At 55.4% G+C, this 20196-nt stretch overlaps 1 protein-coding gene across 1 annotated transcript in view; it reads left to right on the forward strand.

Moving 5' to 3' along the window:
• Positions 1-14416, forward strand: part of MYH9 (myosin heavy chain 9) — a 94657-nt gene extending 80241 nt beyond the window's left edge. Inside the window, exons 26-41 of the mRNA XM_032644405.1 lie at positions 753-965; positions 1635-1779; positions 3000-3206; positions 3469-3573; positions 3813-3965; positions 5052-5300; positions 6394-6606; positions 6762-6974; positions 7275-7436; positions 8520-8648; positions 9885-9973; positions 10084-10207; positions 10503-10711; positions 11374-11482; positions 11588-11760; positions 13075-14416. Of these exons, the coding sequence (XP_032500296.1) occupies positions 753-965; positions 1635-1779; positions 3000-3206; positions 3469-3573; positions 3813-3965; positions 5052-5300; positions 6394-6606; positions 6762-6974; positions 7275-7436; positions 8520-8648; positions 9885-9973; positions 10084-10207; positions 10503-10711; positions 11374-11482; positions 11588-11760; positions 13075-13192 (2611 nt within the window). The 3' untranslated portion in view covers positions 13193-14416. The remainder of the gene's footprint in view (positions 1-752; positions 966-1634; positions 1780-2999; positions 3207-3468; positions 3574-3812; positions 3966-5051; positions 5301-6393; positions 6607-6761; positions 6975-7274; positions 7437-8519; positions 8649-9884; positions 9974-10083; positions 10208-10502; positions 10712-11373; positions 11483-11587; positions 11761-13074) is intronic.
• The last annotated feature ends 5780 nt before the right edge of the window (positions 14417-20196 follow it).

Genomic DNA, 20196 nt, shown 5'->3' on the forward strand with positions numbered 1-20196 from the left:
CTCAGTGTGCTCCCCGCTGTGGCTCTCGGTGCATCAGTGAACTGCGGGCACGTACTCCGCTGTTGTCTTGGAAGCCAATTAATGACAAAACATTTTCTGTTCACTAAAAGTGCAGTCTAAGGCTTCTCTGTCATTTGTAATCCCCCCAAAATTCATCCACAACCCTAGTCATCCAATCATAGCAATTCTTTCCTTTCCTTTTTAAAATTTCGTGGCTACAGGCATGCTTTTAAAAAAGATTTTTTTTCCCCAGGCATATTTAGCTTCATAACAAAATTGAGCAGAAGTTACAGCGAATTCCCAAGTCCCCATGTGAACAGCCTCCCTCGTTAGCAACCCCCCCGCAAGAGTGATACGTTTGTTACGATTCATGAACGTGCACTGACGCATCCTTGTCACCCAGAGTCGGAGCACATTTGTATTTCTCCTTAGTTGCTGTAATCATGGACTGTAGCATTTTATTTCCTTTTTTTTTTTTTCAGTTAACATTTCATTTTTTTTTTAATGTTTAAAGGACTGAATCTTAATTTGGAAAATGAAATGATTCTTCTGTGAGGTTTTTGAATTCTCAAAGTGGAAGAGCGCTAAGTCTTCTGGATGCGTCAGATGTTTTTGCTGAGAAGAGCTCCTAAGGGCCATGATTATGACTGCCAGAAGTGGCTTTGGCTGCACCTCTCTGAAGCCTTTTCTGCAGACTCTGCTCTCCGTAGGTGACAGTGACCTCATCCTGATGTTGTTGCTCTCTTTGGCAGAGTGGAAGAAGAAGCCGCCCAGAAGAACATGGCCCTAAAGAAGATCCGGGAGCTGGAATCTCAGATTTCTGAACTCCAAGAAGACCTGGAGTCTGAGCGTGCTGCTAGGAATAAAGCTGAGAAGCAGAAACGGGACCTCGGGGAAGAGCTGGAGGCTCTAAAAACAGAGTTGGAGGACACTCTGGATTCCACGGCTGCCCAGCAGGAGCTCAGGTGTGTCTTGGGACCGACTGCCCCAGTCACTGGGGGATAGGGGTGGTGGTGCAGGGAAGGGGAGGCTGTGGCCTGGGAGGGGTGGACCCCAAGTCTCTGCACACACACAGCGGCCTATTGTCATGGAGCAGAGAGCTCGGAAGCTGGTGGTTCCTCAGCAGCTTCTCCCTAGAGTAGAAGAACTTGGCTTGGAGTTGGGGTGAGGCAAGGGTGGGCTTTAAAGCTGAGAGGCTACAGAAGCCTCTACAAAGTGTGTCTGTGGGGAATTCCCTTGCAGTCCGGTGGTTAGGACGCTGCGCTTCCACTGCAGGGGGCACGACTTCCATCCCTGGTTGGGAAGCGAAGATCCTGCATGCTGCCTGGTGCGGCCAAATTAATTAATTAATTTTTAATTAATCTGCTTATAACTCACTCCTGGCTCCTCGTATTTAGAATAAAATCCAATTCCTTACATAAAAGGCCTACAGTACATTTAAAAAAAAAAAAAAAAAAGTGTGTCTGTGAGCCTGGGCTGTAGGTTGGATGGCCACGGAGAGAGGCCAGCGGGCAGAAAGCTGCCTGGGGTGGCCAGTGCCCCTTGCCGGGTGCTCTCTGTTGCCACAGAAGATCCCCAGGGCAGCATCGCTCCTGGATCCCTGGCCTCCCTCCTGAGGGCGTTTCTCTGTCCAGGTCCAAACGTGAACAGGAAGTGAACATCCTGAAGAAGACCCTTGAGGAGGAGGCAAAGACCCACGAGGCCCAGATCCAGGAGATGAGACAGAAGCACTCACAGGCCGTGGAGGAACTGGCAGAGCAGCTGGAGCAGACGAAGCGGGTGCGTGGGCCTCCCCAGGACTGGCTACGGGAGGCTCTGCCACTGTCGGGGGGGCCCTTGCAGAGTCTAGGCTCCAGCCCCTCGTGGCTGTGTGACTTGGGGATGTAGGTCCCTCTGTGCCTCAGTTATCCCATCTGTAAGGGAGGCTGATGACAGCCCGTCTCCTACAATTAATGTGAGAGTTGGAGTTGGTAACACGTGAGGCACTTAGATAGTAAGGGCTCGGTAAGTTGTTCAAGAATCATTTATTCTCATTATTATCTTGTTCATCAACCTGCCAGACCAGAAAATTTCATGGAATTGGAGCGACTCTGAAACTGAGTTTCAGAGGGCCATCGGGGTCCCCTTTTCTGAAGCCCGTCCCTTCTCTAGAACACACCCAACAGGTGGTCAGTTGGAGTCTTCGTGGGAGAACCCTGGGGATGTTGACCCCAGATGGTTTCTCGGCTATGGCCGAGCAGTTCCTGAACAAGACCAGTCCTGCATCCGGTGGGCTCCAGCTCACGGCCACCCTTGGTGGCAGCCCGAGAAGGCAGAGGCTTTTCCACACGGCAACCTGTACAATATTTTCAGAAACCTGCCTTGTCTACCTATCTACCTTCAATTTCCACCTGGTTCTGGGCAGGTTGAAGCCTTGCCTGGTCCTTTAGCTGTTTTCACCCAAAGTGACTTTGCATTCACGCTGGGTCCGGTTTACCCTTGAACTTGCCCGTGATGCTGTGGCCGGCTCAGTACGGACTAGATTGGGATTGTCGTGTTTATTCTGTAAACTCGGCTTTTATGTTGTCTGGAAGAACATCACTGTGTTACTTTGAACATCAAATTTTCAAGAGGCTTTTCTGCAAGTCTACCTACGAACAATTATAATTTCCGTCATCCTATAATAACAGCTAAAATCTTAACATCAGCAATGATGGCATCTTGCCCTTGGACGCTCCCTGAAGCTGGTGCAGGAGGCCGGGCAGGGATGGTATGAGAGCTGGGGAGCCCACGTGCCGGGTGTCCGGCCCCAGCTGGGTGCTGAGTTCACATCAGGCCCGAGCCTTCCGAGTCTGGGACCCTTGCCAGCTCGTCATCCCCCAGACTTGCCCAGTGTTGTTTTTGCTGCAAAGGCACCCGATTCTGGGTCTGGATCCGCCGGATCTTCGATGATGTTAGAAAGACCAGCCTCACGTCACAGGTGCCCCCTTTCACGTCTTCGCTTTTCTCCCCGCTGCCAGGTGAAAGCCAACCTCGAGAAGGCCAAGCAGACCCTGGAGAATGAGCGAGGGGAGCTGGCCAACGAGGTGAAGGTGCTGCTTCAGGGCAAGGGGGACTCCGAGCACAAGCGCAAGAAGGTGGAGGCCCAGCTTCAGGAGCTGCAGGTCAAGTTCACCGAGGGGGAGCGCGTGCGCACGGAGCTGGCCGACAAGGTCTCCAAACTGCAGGTGAGGCCTCCGCCGGACCTCCTGGGTCCTGGCCCACATCGCCAGGGCTCCCGCTCTTGTCTCTCTCTCTCTCTCTCTCTCTCTCTCTCTCTCTCTCTCTCTCTCTCTCTCTCTCTCTCTCTCTGTCTCCGCAACCTGGCTCAATCTGCGAGACCTCTGGGGTTCAGCCTGTGACTCAGGTCCAGCATGGCCGAGAGAGCCGAGGTGGGGCCCAAGCAGTCGTGGTTGAGCTCACGGGGCTTTGTCTCCCATCCGTGCGCAGGTTGAGCTGGACAATGTGACGGGTCTTCTCACCCAGTCGGACAGCAAGTCCAGCAAGCTCACCAAGGACTTCTCCACTCTGGAGTCACAGCTGCAGGACACGCAGGTAAGGGCGGGACGGGTCCTGTGCCCGTACTGCATTAGCTACCAGGCTTCTGGGTCTTTGTCTCAGAGCGCCCTCCCCTGCATCCGCGGGCTCTCTGCGTCCTCCCGGCTCCTTGCCAGGTCTCTGCTGGCTGCCCCCTGAATCCGAGGGACTGCTCCCCTCTTCCACCAAGGGTATGGGGACCGCGAGGCCCTGACGCTGCGGGTCCTGAGCCCCTGCCCTCCTTGTTCTCGGAGTAGGAGCTCCTGCAGGAGGAGAACCGGCAGAAGCTGAGTTTGAGCACCAAGCTGAAGCAGGTGGAGGACGAGAAGAACTCCTTAAAGGAGCAGCTGGAGGAGGAGGAGGAGGCCAAACGGAACCTCGAGAAGCAGATCGCCACCCTCCATGCCCAGGTTCGGAGCTGGCTCCCTGCAAGATACCCCAGGGAGCCTGCAGGCTGGGGAGCTTCTGGCGGGGCGCCCACCTGGACTCCAGGGCACAGCCCTGCCGCTGGGTCCACCCAGGCCACCCCGAGCTGGACACCTTCCCCTGGGGGAGCTCCTGCCCTCCCCAGACCAGGGCTCATGCCTGGGGTCCCCAGGGAGAATTTAGGAACCCATAAACTTGGGTGGAGGAGACGTACATCTTCATTTCACCAATCTCCAGCTGGCCTTCGGCGTTTTCTTCTGTGATGAATGTAGGCAACAAGCCGTGGCCCTATCAGTGCCGGTGGCCTGTTCAGTAGAAACCACCGGTCATCGTGTCTGAGCTGAGGGCAGGCTTTGGGAAGGTCATCGTGCTCCGGGCCACTCAGGAGCCTGCTATCTGCTGTGCTGATAAAGAAGCACGATGGTTACTGAACCACAGTCTTAAAAAATACCCGACACCTGCACTTTTCTATATTGGTTTCTTGGTAATCCTGCGTATTTTGCTTTATGCACGTTCAAACCTCATTATGAGAAGGAGGTCAGAGTCTTCTCTGGACTCTGAAAGAGTCCGGGGCCAAAGATAGACCAAGGGCCCTCTTCCGGATCCATCTTAGGACTTAAACGTGCCAGAAGATCCGCACCAGGTCGGGGAGGGTACAGGGTAACTGGATGGCGGTAGGGAGTGTGGGCACGGTGGCAGCTGTGTGTCCAGATGCGAGGAGGGGGCTGCGAGACGGACGCCTGCAGGCAGGGGGCACCAGGCTGCTGCCTGGGGGAGGGGAGGAGGCTTCCCACTGTAGGCCTCCGTCTTGGTACGAGCGGCTGGTGCGGGTCACGACTGAGAGGCCTTCCCAAGCTGACCTGTGGTGTCCGCCTCCCCTGGGCTCTATGCGCTAGGCACCTGCCCTCTGCAGAAGCTCCATTTCCCTGGCCCCAGAGGGAGCGGGAAGTGGTTGGGGGAGCCGTCTCCGTAACTGGGGTGGCAGGCCAGCTCCCAGCTGTCCCAGGTGTGGCCACGTTACCCGAGCAGGTGCCGTGCCGGGTGCCTCCTTACCCCTTGCTCCCGCCCAGGTCACCGACATGAAGAAGAAGGTGGAGGACGGCGTGGGGTGCCTGGAGACGGCCGAGGAGGCCAAGAGGAAGCTCCAGAAGGACCTGGAGGGGCTGAGCCAGCGCTACGAGGAGAAGGTGGCCGCTTACGACAAGCTGGAGAAGACTAAGACGCGGCTGCAGCAGGAGCTGGACGACCTGCTCGTGGACCTGGACCACCAGCGGCAGAGCGTCTCCAACCTGGAGAAGAAGCAGAAGAAGTTCGACCAGGTGGGTGTTGTTGGTGCTGCCACCGCCTCATGTCCTCCTCTCTGCAGACACCCTGCCTCGGGCAGGGGCCTCTGTCCGTCAGCCCAGCCCGGGGTCACCGTCACCCAGCTCGGGAGGAGGCCCTGAGGGGCAGGCGCTCAGAGGGCCCTCCCGGATTCCAGCTCGTTGAGGCGCCTGGAAAGAAAGCGCTCAGAACTGGGTGTCTTCACACGATAGGTTTGGGAGCAACATTTCCCCTTTCTTGGTTTTTTATGTTTTTCGAATCTTCTCTAATTAGAATTTTTCTTTATACGTTCATAACTTTTGCTTACTCCAGGAGATCTGAGGCAGCTTACCGAGACGCAGGCAGTGGGGTGGGATAGAAAACTGGAATAAAGCAGGGGTCGGCAAACTGGCCGAGGGCGCCCACTGCCTGTGGTGGACAGAGGTATTGAGCACAGCTGTCACTACAGCTGCTTTTGTACTAACGTAGCAGTTACGCAAAGTCTGAAGTCACACGTGCAGTCTAAAGCGTTTCCCATCTGTCCCTTTTAAGAAATAAGTCCATGGAGTAAAGAGGTGCTGAAGCAAAGGGAAGGGGGAAGGCAGAAAATAAGATGATATGGTCAGGGTGGGCCAGCGCAGGGAAAAGATGCCTCACATCCTTGGAGGGGGCCACAAGGGATTCGCGCGTCTGAGCAGCCAGATTCGCTTTCTTTTCAAGGTAAACACCAACCAGTCGTTCAGGAAAACCAGGGGCTTTCCGGGTCCTGAGGGTGAAATGTTTACTTCCTGTGGGTTTCCGGAAGGGGCACTGAGTGTCATAAAGAACCTCGGTTACTAAGTGATAAAAGTTACACAGACTCCAATGGGTTGTGGCAGAGGCCATCTCCACCTTCGTCTGCTTATGAGGACACGCTGCACAGCACGTGTCGCAATCGGAAGAAGCCGGCTCGCTGTTCTCCTTGGTCCCCCTCCCCCCAGTCCTGGCCCCTGGGACCCTCCTTCCCCAGGGAGTTCGGGCCCAGATGCTTTACCTGCCAGAGGCCAGCAGGCCCTGAGCTCTTTCTGAGAGCCGGTCACTCGAGCCTCATGGTGCCCGCCTGTCTCCCAGCTCCTGGCCGAGGAGAAGACCATCTCTGCCAAGTACGCGGAGGAGCGCGACCGGGCGGAGGCCGAGGCCCGGGAGAAGGAGACCAAGGCGCTGTCTCTGGCCCGGGCTCTGGAGGAGGCCGTGGAGCAGAAGGCAGAGCTGGAGCGGCTCAACAAGCAGTTCCGCGCGGAGATGGAGGACCTCATGAGCTCCAAGGACGACGTCGGCAAGAGCGTGAGTCCCCGAGCCCACGGCCGGCACTGGGGCGGCGGGTGGTGGGGGAGGGAGATGGCCTCAGGACGCGAAGGATTAGGGGCTCACGGACACGGAGGCTGGGAACCTGGGGGCCTCGCGCCCCTCTGCTCCTGACCACGTCCCCTCGGCGGCAGGTCCACGAGCTGGAGAAGTCCAAGCGGGCCCTGGAGCAGCAGGTGGAGGAGATGAAGACCCAGCTCGAGGAGCTGGAGGACGAGCTGCAGGCCACCGAGGACGCCAAGCTGCGGCTGGAGGTGAACCTGCAGGCCATGAAGGCCCAGTTCGAGCGGGACCTGCAGGGCCGTGACGAGCAGAGCGAGGAGAAGAAGAAGCAGCTGGTCAGACAGGTGCGGACGGCCCTCCCACTCCCCTGGGCAGAGGCGGGCAGGGAGCCCCGGGTTCTGGGGGCTCCTTTCTCCTTCCACCGGGACTGGGGGAGTCCCCTGATTACGCCCTCCACGTCCTCACGTTCCAATCCTCTGCCTGGGGGTCAGTGGCCCTCTATACTAGGGTTTTATGGTCAGGAGTCCTCCCTGTCCCTGGACGCCCCATGGATGCTACGGGACTGGACCAAGCCCACCCGGGCCGTGAGCTGAGGCAGGGTCTGTGGGTACGTCCGGCCTCCTGAGCCGTCGGCATCTCCCCAGGTGCGGGAGATGGAAACTGAGCTGGAGGATGAGAGGAAGCAGCGCTCGATGGCCGTGGCTGCTCGGAAGAAGCTGGAGATGGACCTGAAGGACCTGGAGGCCCACATCGACTCGGCCAACAAGAACCGGGACGAAGCCATCAAACAGCTGCGGAAGCTGCAGGTGAGCTCAGGCTGGACCAAACCAGATCCGGCCGCACATGGCAGCGTCGGGCTCAGCACGGGGCTGGGACACTAGTGGGGCGGCCGATGAATGCTGGGAAGTGCCATGTTGCCCTCCCCGAGGAAGGTCTTGGGGTGCCTTTAGCTCCATCTCCCAGATGGAAACCCAGAAGCTGAGCAGAAACAAACTAGTCAGAAGCAAACTTGCAGTAAGATTGTTGTCTTTGAGTGCCTTAAACAAAGAAACAAACAAGTGTAAACCTAGAAGTGCAATGGCGTTATAGTCACTTAGTGGCAGATTTCTAGAACAAACCAGACGTGGCCCATCCCAGCCTTAACAATGGTGGAAGGTTCCAAGCTGATGGTTCAGAGAAGCAGCCCGGAGCACAGAACACGTACTTGGGCTCATCAGTAATGAAAGAATAATAAGTTTAAAAAACCAGCTCCGAGATGCACATCATATCCAGCAAACCGGCAACAGTAAGATCGAGTGTAAACGCTGGTGTTTGCGAGGTAGTAGGGCATAGGTGCTTTCATTGCGGTGGCCGCTCTACCTGGTACCACTTGGCCGTGCCCAGCAAGGGTTGTATCCTTTGGCCTGGGGAATCCCAATTTGGGATTTATCTGCAAAAGTAAAAAAAAAACACAACTATTTCCCAAGATCTTCAGAGTTAAAACGAATCACCAGTGAACAAAGGACACATGACCGCGCCATGTTGCCGGGACTAACCTGGCAGGTGGCCGTTGACCTGGAGCAGTGGGGATGGCCCCAGAGCGCAGGATCCAAGTCAACAGGAGGTGGTAGAAAGTAAACAAAAACATAGCTGGACTAACACGCACCCGGGGACTAACGCTGCCGCAGGTGTGCTTTGTAGATCCTAACAGTTAAAAGCGTGTAAAGATGGTTTAGAGTAAAGGGAAGCTTTGTCTTTACTCTTTTGCCCTTTTATAGCCATGTTGGTTGAATGTGGCCACAGGCTGAGGCCCAGCCGTCGGTCCCTGTCGGCGGGGCGTCCCTATGCGGGGGTGTGGGCACACGGGAGCGGCGGGACGGTGGCACCAAGCCTCTCCTCCCTGCTCTCAGGCCCAGATGAAGGACTGCGTGCGGGAGCTGGAGGACACGCGCACCTCCCGCGAGGAGATCCTGGCGCAGGCCAAGGAGAACGAGAAGAAGATGAAGAGCATGGAGGCCGAGATGATCCAGCTGCAGGAGGTGGGCCGGGCCGGAGCAGGGGCGCTCGGGGCCTCCACCCACATGCCAGGGCCACCCGGGCAGACCTGGAAGAACGGGCCAAGCTCCAGCGATGGGCCGGCGTGGTTCTTGCTTTCTGAAAGAATTGCCCCTCGGGGTTTCATGAAGTAGCAAGGCTCCCTGGTGTGATTAGAACGTGTGTGTGAATTAACTCGTCACCTCCTGGGGCCGGCTCCCTCGCATGAATCACCACCACCTGCGGTGACTTGCTGCCTGGCGAGGAGGGGTCCCTCCCCGAGGCTTACGGCGCTGAGTGTCCCCTTGGCGGCCTTGTCCCTCACACGAGGCAGGCCGTGAAAGCATCCCCAGGCTCTGGGCAGTCTTCTGCCTTGATGATGCTGGCTACCCAGTTGCTCCTAGCTGGGCCAGACATCCAGGCTCTCCTCATCTGCCCTGACCAGACCGGCTGTGCCCTCCTGCACACGTGGGTCTCTGGTGAGGCCGCCTCACCCTCAGGGTGAAGCCCTTGCCCCCGCTGGCTTTCAGAGTCCCGCACTGTGGCCTTAACTCACGTCTTTGTCCTGTCGCCCCTGCTTCCTGTCTGCCTGGAAGGTAGAGGGACCAGCATCCCGTCAGGCCAGGATGATTTCCTGTTTATTGCAACATCCCCGGCACCTGGCTTAGTTTTTATTTTATTTATTTATTTATTTTTATTTATTTTTGGCTGCGTTGGGTCTTTGTGGCTATGCGCAGGCTTTCTCTAGTTGCGGCGAGCCGGGGCTACTCCTCGTTGCGGTGCGCGGGCTTCTCATTGCGGTGGCTTCTCTTGTTGCGGAGCACGGGCTCTAGGTGCGCAGGCTTCAGTAGTTGCGGCGCGCGGGCTCAGTAGTTGTGGCTCGCGAGCTCTTGAATGCAGGCTCAGTACCTGTGGCTCACGGGCCTAGTTGCTCCGCGGCATGTGGGATCCTCCCGGACCAGGGCTCGAACCCGTGTCCGCTGCATTGGCAGGCGGATTCTTAACCACTGCGCCACCAGGGAAGCCCTGGCTTAGTTCTTAGCGCTTAGGTATGGGGGCTGTGTGATCATACGGCGCCTAAGCTGTGGCCTCAGAGGGGCTCCTGGGAACGGGCTTCGTGCAGGAGGCAGGCCTGGGAAGGGGTTTGGGAAGAGGGGGCCAGGGGCTCAGAGTGCCGGGAACAGAGGAGGGCTGTTGGCTGCGGGCGGCCCCGGCGGGTCACATTCGGGTTCCCGTGGCAGGACCTGGCAGCTGCTGAGCGCGCCAAGCGCCAGGCCCAGCAGGAGCGGGACGAACTGGCCGACGAGATGGCCAACAGCAGTGGCAAAGGGTGAGCCGGCGCGAGCGCGAGCGCGAGCGGGTGCAGGGTTCCCCGCTCTGGTTCGGCCCCTCTCACCTCCCCCCCCCCCCCCCCCCCCCCCCCCCCCCCCCCACTCCCAGTGCCCTGGCGCTGGAGGAGAAGCGGCGCCTGGAGGCCCGCATCGCACAGCTGGAGGAGGAGCTGGAGGAGGAGCAGGGCAACACGGAGCTGGTGAACGACAGGCTGAAGAAGGCCAACCTGCAGGTGAGCGGCGGGGCTCTCTGCGCACCAGGGCCCCCTCGGTGACGCGGGTGGGCCTCCCCAGTGGCAGAGGCAGAGGCGGCTGCCCCCTGACGCTTAGGGATGATGTCCTGGTGCCTGCACTGGCTCCTTGGTTCCTCTCTCTCGGGTGCTGAGCTGCTTCTGACCCTTTACGCTGGGCAGCTCCCTCTTGCGGGAAGGCCTAGTGATCAGGGGCCCTGCAGGGTCCAGCTGCTCCTCCTCTGCCCCCAGCCGGGATCCCCGCCTTCCTCAAGGTCACCAGCCCTTCTTCCCACAGATCGACCAGATCAACACCGACCTGAACCTGGAGCGCAGTCACGCCCAGAAGAACGAGAACGCGCGGCAGCAGCTGGAGCGCCAGAACAAGGAGCTCAAGGTCAAGCTGCAGGAGATGGAGGGCACCGTCAAGTCCAAGTACAAGGCCTCCATCACTGCCCTCGAGGCCAAGATCGCACAGCTGGAGGAGCAGCTGGACAACGAGACCAAGTGGGTGCCCCTCGCCCGTCACCTGGCACCGTCTGCCGGCTCCTCTGTGTGCCCGCCCCTGAGACTGTTTCCCCCGTCCTGACGGGGCTCTCACCCCTTTCCTGGGGCCTTTTGCTGGGGCTTGTGGAGTTTGAATAGGACCCACAGCCCACTTCTAAAGTTGGGGAGCCTGATGACTCTCTTGAGGGCTGAATCCGAGAGGTGGGGCTCCCACCCACCCGGGCAGCCCATCCGTGGGCTCAGCAAGACTGAGATTTCTTTGGGGGGTAATGGGGGTCAATCTTCCTTTTTGCTAGATTTTTCTTTGGCTGCACTGAGCAGCATGTGCGATCTTAGTTCCCTTGACCAGGGACTGAACCCGTGCCCCCTGCACTGGAAGTGCAGAGTCTTTAACCACTGGATCGCCAGGGAAGTCCTCCTTTTCCTAGCTTTATATGTGCTCTCTGAGATGTGTCAGTTCCCTTCCCTGAACCTCAGTTTCCTTATCTGTGAAATGGGGCTAATCCCAGTGCCTTCATAAGAGTGTTCAGTAAAGGCGGTCTACCTTAGCATCAGGGGAAGTACCAGTGAGGCCCGGGAATGGGTGCCCCGGCCTGTGGATTTGTCGGCCAGACCTTCCGAAAGAGGGTGCCCCCCTGAGCCTCTGTGTTCGTGCCTTTCAGGGAGCGCCAGGCGGCTTCCAAGCAGGTGCGTCGGGCCGAGAAGAAGCTGAAGGATGTGTTGCTGCAGGTGGATGATGAGCGGAGGAGCGCCGAGCAGTACAAGGACCAGGTGTGTTGGCGGCGGAGCGGGGCCCTGCCCCTTGGCGGCTGAGGGCGGGAAGGGCCACAGGCGTGTGGGGTCGTGACCGGGGCCCCTGGCCACACGTCTCCGCAGGCGGACAAGGCGTCCACCCGCCTGAAGCAGCTCAAGCGGCAGCTGGAGGAGGCCGAGGAAGAGGCCCAGCGGGCTAATGCCTCCCGCCGGAAACTGCAGCGTGAGCTGGAGGATGCCACGGAGACCGCGGATGCCATGAACCGCGAGGTCAGCTCCCTCAAGAACAAGCTCAGGTGAGCCCCGCCGGCCCCACCCGCCCCTTCACAGGACCCTTTCTCCTTCAAAAAGTTAGTTTGTCCTGAAGAGCAGAATTTGGAAAATGAGGCTCCTATAAATTCAGTCACCTTTCTCAGCTAGATGTCAACGAGCAAGGTGCTTAATGCCGCCGAGAAAGTGCCGGTCAGAGAGCCCTTCCTCGTTCTCCTTGCCTCCTGGGCTGCAGCCCGGCCTTTTTTTTTTTTTTTTTTTTTTTAAACTTACTTATTTATTTATTTATGGCTGTGCCGGGTCCTGTTGCTGTGCGCGGGCTTTCTCTAGTTGTGGTGCGCGGGCTTTTCATTGTGGTGGCTTCTCTTGTTGCAGAGCACGGGCTCTAGGCACGTGGGCTCAGTAGTTGTGGCACGTGGGCTCAGTAGTTGTGGCACGTGGGTTCAGTAGTTGTGGCGCATGGGCTTAGTTGCTCTGCGGCATGTGGGATCTTCCCAGACCAGGGATTGAACCCGTGTCCCCTACATTGGTAGGTGGATTCTCAACCACTGCGCCACCAGGGAAGTCCTAGCCCTGCCTTTTAAATAAACTCTCCGGGTGATTTCTTCCCATCCTGCCTGAAGAGTCTGTTCCTGTCACAGCGCTAAACCTGACGAGAACGTTTTCAGGTTTTGTCAACTAGAAGTTGCTTGAGGCAACTGGCCGGTCCCTGGCACAGCTGTAGGCGCTGGGTGAATACGGGCATCTTCTAACTCTGAACCAATGGAAAGGGCTACTTGGCCATTCTCAAAGGAATGTCACATTCAGGCAGCATGAAATGGTAGAGGCAGAGGGTCTTTTGGGTTGAGATTCTCACTGCTTACCTCCTTTTCCCAGTGATCATTTTTTAAAGCATAAAAGCAACAAGAGCAGACAGTCTAGTCAGTGTTGTGATACCGATTTTCTCAGCCGGGACCGGAAGGAGACGCCTGTCTTTGTGCGCTGTACACAGTCATTGTGTGTCTCTTGGTTTCACCTGTTTGGTACTAAGTGTGGTCAGAGGGTGGCATTTTGCAGGGGCAGCTTCATCTGCTCTTGTGCCTCCCCCCTTTGAATCAGCCCCCATTACCTGACGGATTTTTGCTAGTGTTCTGGGTGAAAGTGGGAAGCTTCAGGCCGGGGGGCAGGAGGGAACAGCCCTCCTGTCCCCGTTGGAGGCTGTGTCCGCGGAGGCCCCCCTCCCGCCGTTGCTTCTCCCCGTGGGATGTCAGGAGCTAGTTTCCTCTAAAGGTCACTTTGAAACACATGAGCTGTGCTGCGGCCGCCTGGCCAACCCTGCTGACCACTGCCTCTGCCCCCAGGCGTGGGGACCTGCCGTTTGTTGTGCCCCGCCGAATGGCCCGGAAAGGCGCCGGCGACTGCTCGGACGAGGAGGTGGACGGCAAAGCCGACGGGGCTGAGGCCAAAGCTGCTGAGTAACAACCTCTTCTTCTGCCCGAGACGGACGACAGCACCGACTCCACTTCCCCTTCCCAGCCCCTGCAGCACCCCTCCTCCCTCCTGGGACTGCTGTGACCGTGACCCCACCTCGTCCCCCCAGGCCAGGGGACCTCAGGCCTCACCTCCCCACCCATCCCGCCAGGCCTCCTTGAAGGGCTTCCGGCTTCCTCTGCTGTAGCCTGCTCCCCTCCCCCCCTCCCCCCCCCCCCCCCCCGCCCCCGGAATCTAATACCAAAGAGTCAGGGTCCTGGGCCCTGGCCCGGGAACAGAGCGACCAGCAGTATCCCCCCACCCCTTCCCTTGCCGAAAAGCACAAGATGGTGAGGTGAGGAGGGCGGGCCTCCGGGGATGGGCAAGAGAGTTTTCTACGAATCTATTTTTCTTCAGACTAAGGAGTTTTGCTAGCCCGACGCCCCAGAAGAGTTGTCACCTTCCCCCGCCTCCGCCGCCCTCTCCCTTCTTGCTGTTGGCAATCACACGCGGTGACCTCACACCCTCTGCCCCAGCGGCCCCCCCACTCCCGTGGGCTCTGGGTGGTCCGGCATGAGCAGGCCCAGGGGGTCCACTTCTGTGCAGGGCACGGGAAGCTGGCGCGGGGAAGGAGGGGCGTTCCTCCCCACCCTGCCGGGCGGCGCCACCATCACCTTCCTGATTCTGAAATGTCTCAAGTGCAATGATGACCCCTTTCCCTCCTTTGCCGAGGGCAGCCCACCCCTGCTGCAGCAGGGCTTCCGGGCTGAGAAGACAGGGCCCAGGGGCCAAGCTGGAGAGGCCAGCAGTGGCTCTCCCAACACTCTTGGGGACCAAATGTATTTAATGGTTAAGGACTTGTCCCGAGCCTGACAGTCAGAGCAGTGGAAAGGGCCAGGTGATCTCGAACCTACTCCAGGACTGGGGCCCGAGGGTAGTTGACCTGCACCGTTGACTCAGTATAAATTCAAGACTCTGCCATCTGCACAGATATTTTTAAAAGAAAAAAAAAGTTGTCTTTTCTCCCTCTAACTGTAATAAATGGTAAAATTCCAAGTCTTTATCACTGCCTTTCCTTTGGAACCATGTCTAGAAGAGAGTAGCTTGTCCTACACTGGTCTACACTGGTGGCTGAATTTCCCTGTATTCCTAACTGTTTTGTATATGCTGCATTTAGACTTACTTATGGCAAAGAAGGCATTTTTTTTTTTAAGGAAACAAACTCTCAAGAAATCATGAAGATATATAAAAGCTACATATGCCTAAAAAGCTCTGAATTCAGGTCCCAGTTGCTGTCACAAAGGAGTGAACAGAACTCCCACCCCTGCCCTTTTTTATATAATGAAAGTGCCTTAGCATGGTTGCAGCCGTCACCACTACAGTGAGCTGGTTTACAGATGTTTTCCACTGAGCATCACAATAAAGAGAACCTTGTGCTATGAGCCATGTGTCTGGGGGTGTCTCTGCGCCAGAGCAGGTGGCCTAGAAGGGACTGTGCTTTGCTTCTGCAGCAGGCACCTACTTTGTGCAATTTCTGGAAGCTTCCGGGAATGCAGCTCGGCTGGGGCACAGGCTCCAGTAGGGAGGGACAGTCATGCAGAAAGGCAGGCTGGCCAGATTCAAGGATGCCAAGCGTGTCTCATAAATCTTGGTTCCTTTCAATTACTGAGTACCTACTATGTGATGGACACTGAGCTGGCCTGGGGGATAGAGAGACAAGGCCCAGGCGCTAGCTTCCAGAAGCTTTCTTAGGCATCAGACAATGCAAAGCCTGCCCTATGGAGATTCATCCCAGATGCCATAGAAGGGGGAATGAGGGAGTCGGTGCCGAGGCCTGTGGGTACTGGGGCAGGGGCTCTTCACAGGACTGTCAGAGCCTTTGTTCTTCCTTCTTCATTCTCTGAACAAAGGCTGAGCATAGACCAGGCCCCTTGCCAAGCGCTGGGAGTGTGAGGGCAGGGGAGACAGATGTCCCTGCAGTTGCAGGCAGGAGGGGGGGCAGGCAAAGGCTCTCCTTAGAGAAGGGGTTTGGTGCCCACTTGATTCAAGGTGTGGACTCGGGCAGCAGGTCTGCATGCGGGCCCTCGGGGCCACTGTGTGGCTGGCCTGATTGCTAAGGAGAGCTGCAGGCTCCTAGACACGGCACTCACCAGGCCTCCAGCAGCCAACCCATCCAGCCTCCGAGCAGGTGCACTTTCGGGCCTGGGAAGGGAGCTGCAGGAGGTGATGGGAGAGGCGGGTGGGCGCCAGCGCTGGAGCCTGGGGTGCTGCTTCCCTTAGAGGCTCTGGGCGGGGGGCCTTCCTCGCCTCTCCCAGCTTGCGGTGTCTTCAGCCTTCCTTGGCTTGTGGCCGCATCACTCCAATCTCTGTCTCTGTCTTTCTGTGGCCTTCTCCCCCTGCTCTGCTGTCTCTCTGTGTCTTTATAAGGATGCTAGTTGTTGGATTTAGTGCCCACTTAGATAATCATCGTTGATCTCAAGATGTTTAACTTAAAGGATTTCCACACACCCTTTTCCACATAAGGTCACATTCACAGGTTGCAGAGATTAGGTCACGGACATACATCTTTTTTTGCGGGGGAGCACCCATTTAACCCACTACAGGACCCAACAGATATCGGTTCTCCCCCCTTAAGGTCCTCTGGCTTGACTGTTCACCTTGTGCAGGGCAAGTACTGGACCAGGTGCCAACCTCTGCCCACCAAGGGGGTGCATTCCCCAGGGTTGCCTGACCACCCACCATGCATGAGCATGAGAGCCCAGGGGCTACTGATTCCAAAGTCCCCTGTGGAAGGGCGGGCGTCTTTGCTCCGTCTCCAGCTGTCCACGTGCTCTCTGCGGAGGCTAAAGCTTGCTAATGCCCCTCCTCCTCCCAGCCTCTCTCATTACTCTTGGTCATCCCTCCTCACTGCTGGGCCCGGAGGTGGACCGTTCATCCTGGTCCAGCATGTTCTCACCTCTTCACTTGCATCCACTGTGCTGTCAACTTTCCCACTGGTCTTCGACTGGTGGCATTAGAGACCTCCTCATCCCTAACTCTGACCAGTTGCTTATTTTTCCAAACAATTCCAAATCTTCCACCCAGACTATGGTTATGAACACAAAAGCTGGCTTCTGCGCATGGCCAGCAAGTGTCTGGCACAGTGGTTCTGTGCTGAGAACGTTAATCCTATGTGGTCGGTGCCAGGTCATTGCACAGGGCCATCTATAGGCAAGTGAAACTACACTAATCACGAAAGAAGAGGGTAGAACTTATCACCTAGACTCCATCTTATTTCTCCTGGGGACCCCAGTGGGCTTTGCCAGTGACACCACTTTGACTTTTGGTATTGGAAGAGTCAGGGGTTTTTGTGGGTTTTTTTGCAGTCCGCGGGCTCACTGTTGTGGCCTCTCCCGTTGTGGAGCACAGGCTCCGGACGCGCAGGGTCAGCGCCCATGGCTGACGGGCCCAGCCGCTCCGCGGCATGTGGGATCTTCTCAGACCGGGGCACGAACCCATGTCCCCTGCATCGGCAGGCGGACTCTCAACCACTCCGCCACCAGGGAAGCCCGGAAGAGTCAGTTTTTTAAAATTAGTTTATCAGTTAAATCTTGATTACTAATGGAAATGAAAGGGCGGGCATATGGATAATTAAAAATCGATGAACCGATGGAAGGAGACAAGGTGGTGAAATAGAACGACCTTGAGCTCACTTCCCCTCATGAGCACACCGGAAATCACAACCAACTGCTGAACAGCTATCAATGAAAAAGACTGGGAGCTACCGAAAAAAGATACTATGCATCCAAAGACATAAAGGAGAAACCACAATGAGACAGTAGAGGGGTACACTTGAGATATAATCAAATCCCGTCTCACCCAGGGGGGTGATCACAAACTGGAGAATAATTATGTTGCAGAAGTTCTCCCACAGGAGCGAGAGCTCTGAGCCCCATGCCAGGCTCCCCAGCACAGGGGCCTGTCACTGGGAGGAGGAGCCCCTAGATAGTTTGGCTTTGAAGGCCAGTGGGGCTTGATTGCAGGAGCTCCACAGGACTGAGGGAAACAGTCTCCACTCTTGGAGGGTGCCCACAAGGTCTGGCGTGCACTGGGACTCAAGGCAAAGACAGTGACTCCATAGGAGCCTGGGCCAGACCTACCTGCTGGTCTTGGAGGGTCTCTGGGGAGGCAGGGGCAGCTGTGTTTCTCTCTGGGGTCATAAAATCTGGTGGCGGACATAGCAGGGAGTGTTCACCTACGTGAACTCTGGCTGGAGGCAGACATCTTGGGTCCTTGGCCCCGAGGCCTGGCCTCACCCCAGTGCTGGGATGCCTTAGGGCAAACAGGGCAGGAATACAGAACCACCTTGTCTTTAGACGGGCTACCTAAGGAATTCCTGAGCCCACAGCCATCTCTAGACACACCCCTTGATACAGCCCTGCTCACCAGAGGTCCAAGACCGAGCTCCACTCACCAGTGGGCAGGTACCAGCCCTCCCACCAGGAAGTCTGCACAAGCATCTAGACCAGCCTCACCCACCCAGGGGCAGGCACCAGAAGCAAGAAACTACAATCCTGCAGCCTGTGGAACTGAGTGCACATACACACTCGGAACCTACCCTAGGACCAGCTGGTTCCTGGCCCTTGGGTGATGAGAGGGGAGTATACTGCTGGGACACAGAGGGCATCCCTATAGAGGGCCACTTCTCCAAGGTCAAGAAACGTAACTCACCCACTACATACATAAAAATATAAACAGAAATTTAAACAGAATGAGACAGCAAAGAAATATCTTACAGATGAAGGAACAAGATAAAATCCCAGAAGAAGAACTAAGTGACATGGAGATAGGCAATCTACCCAAGAGAGAGTTCAGAGTGATGATGGTACAGATGATCCAAGAACTTGGGAAAAGAATGGATGAACAGAGCGAGAAGTTACAAGAAATTTTAGGAAAGATAAAGAACAACCAGAGTTGAAGAATACAGTAACTGAAATGAAAAATATACTAGAAGGAGTCAATAGCGGAATAAATGAGGCAAAAGAATGAATCGGTAATCTGGAAGACAGAGTGGTAGAAATCACTGCTGTGGAACAGAATAAGGAAAAAGAATGAAAAGAAATGAGGACAGTTTAAGAGACCTCTGGGACAATGTCAGAGGCACCAACATTTGCATTAGAGGGGTCCCAGAAGGAGAAGAGAGAGAAAGGGCCTCAGAAAATATTTGACGAGATAATAGCTGAAAACTTCCCTAACGTGGGAAAGAAGAGAGTCACCCAAGTTCAGGAAGTGCATAGAGTCCCATACAGGGTTAACCCAGGGAGGAAAACGCTGAGACATGTAGTAATCAAATTGACAAAAATGAAAGACAAAGAGAAAATATTAAAAGCAACAAGGGAAAAGCAACAAATAATATACAAGGGAATCCTCATGAGACTATCAGCTGATTTTTCAGCAGAAACTCTGCAGGCCAGATGGGAGTGGTACAATATATTTAAAGTGATGAAAGGGAAAAACCTACAACCAAGAATACTCTTCCTAGCAAGACTCGTTTGGATTTGATGGAGAAATAAAAAGCTTTACAGACAAGCAAAAGCTAAAAGAATTCAGCACCAACAATCCATCTTTACAACAAATGCTAAAGGAATTTTTCTAAGGGAAGAGAAAAGGCCACAACTAGAAACAAGAAATTATGAATGGAAAAGCTCACCAGTAAAGGCAAACATATATTAAAGGTAGGAAATCATTCACATACAAATATGATATCAAAGCCAGTAATCGTGATAGGAGGAGAGTACAAAGGCAGGGTATTTAAAATGCATTTGAAATTAAGAGCTCAGCAACTTAAAATGATTTTACGCTATACCAAAACCTCAGGGTAACGACAAACCGAAAAATCTATAATAGATATGCACACAAAAAGGAATCCAAACGCAACACGAAAGATAGTTATCAAATAATAAGAGAACAAAAGAGGGAAGAGGAAAAGAAAGACCTATAAAAACAAATCCAGGGCTTCTCTGGTGGCGCAGTGGTTGAGAGTCCGCCTGCCGATGCAGGGGACGCGGGTTCGTGCCCCGGTCCGGGAAGATCCCACTTGCCGCGGAGCGGCTGGGCCCGTGAGCCATGGCCTCTGGGCCTGTGCATCCGGAGCCTGTGCTCCGCAACGGGAGAGGCCACATCAGTGAGAGGCCCGCGTACCGCAAAAAAAAAAAAAAAAAAAAATCCAAAACAATTAACAAAATGGCAATGAGAACATACATATTGATAATTACCTTAAATGTAAACAGATTAATTGCTCCAACCAATAGACGTAGACTGGCTGAATGGATACAAAAAACAAGACCCATATATGCTGTCTAAAAGAGACCCACTTCTTGGGGCTTCCTTGGTGGCGCATTGGTTGGGAGTCCGCCTGCCGATGCAGGGGACGCGGGTTCGTGCCCCGGTCCGGGAGGATCCCACATGCCGCGGAGCGGCTGGGTCCGTGAGCCATGGCCGCTGAGCCTGCGCGTCCGGAGCCTGTGCTCCACAGCGGAAGAGGCCGCAACAGTGAGAGGCCCACGTACCGCAAAAAAAAAAAAAAAAAAAAAAGGTTAAAAGAGACCCACTTCAGATCTAGAGACATACAGACTGAAAGTGAGGGGATGGAAAAAGGTATTCCATGCAAATGGAAATCAAAAGAAAGCTGGAGTAGCAATACTTATATCAGACAATAATAGACTTTATTTTATTTTTAAAATTTTCTTTATTTATTTATTGGCTGTGTCGGGTTTTAGTTGTGACACACGGGATCTTCGTTGCAGCATGTGGGATCTTTTGTTGTGGTGCATGGGCTCTTTGTTGTGGCACACAGGCTTCTCTCTAGTTGTGGCATGCGGGCTTAGTTGCACTGTGGCATGTGGGATCTTAGTTTCTCAACCAGGGATCGAACCCACGTCCCCCGCATTGGAAGGCAGATACTTAACCCACTGGACCACCAGGGAAGTCCCAAAATAGACTTTAAAATAAAGGACTGTTACAAGAGACAAGAA

This window comes from Phocoena sinus, chromosome 10 (assembly GCF_008692025.1).
Source record: "Phocoena sinus isolate mPhoSin1 chromosome 10, mPhoSin1.pri, whole genome shotgun sequence".
NCBI lineage: Eukaryota > Metazoa > Chordata > Mammalia > Artiodactyla > Phocoenidae > Phocoena > Phocoena sinus.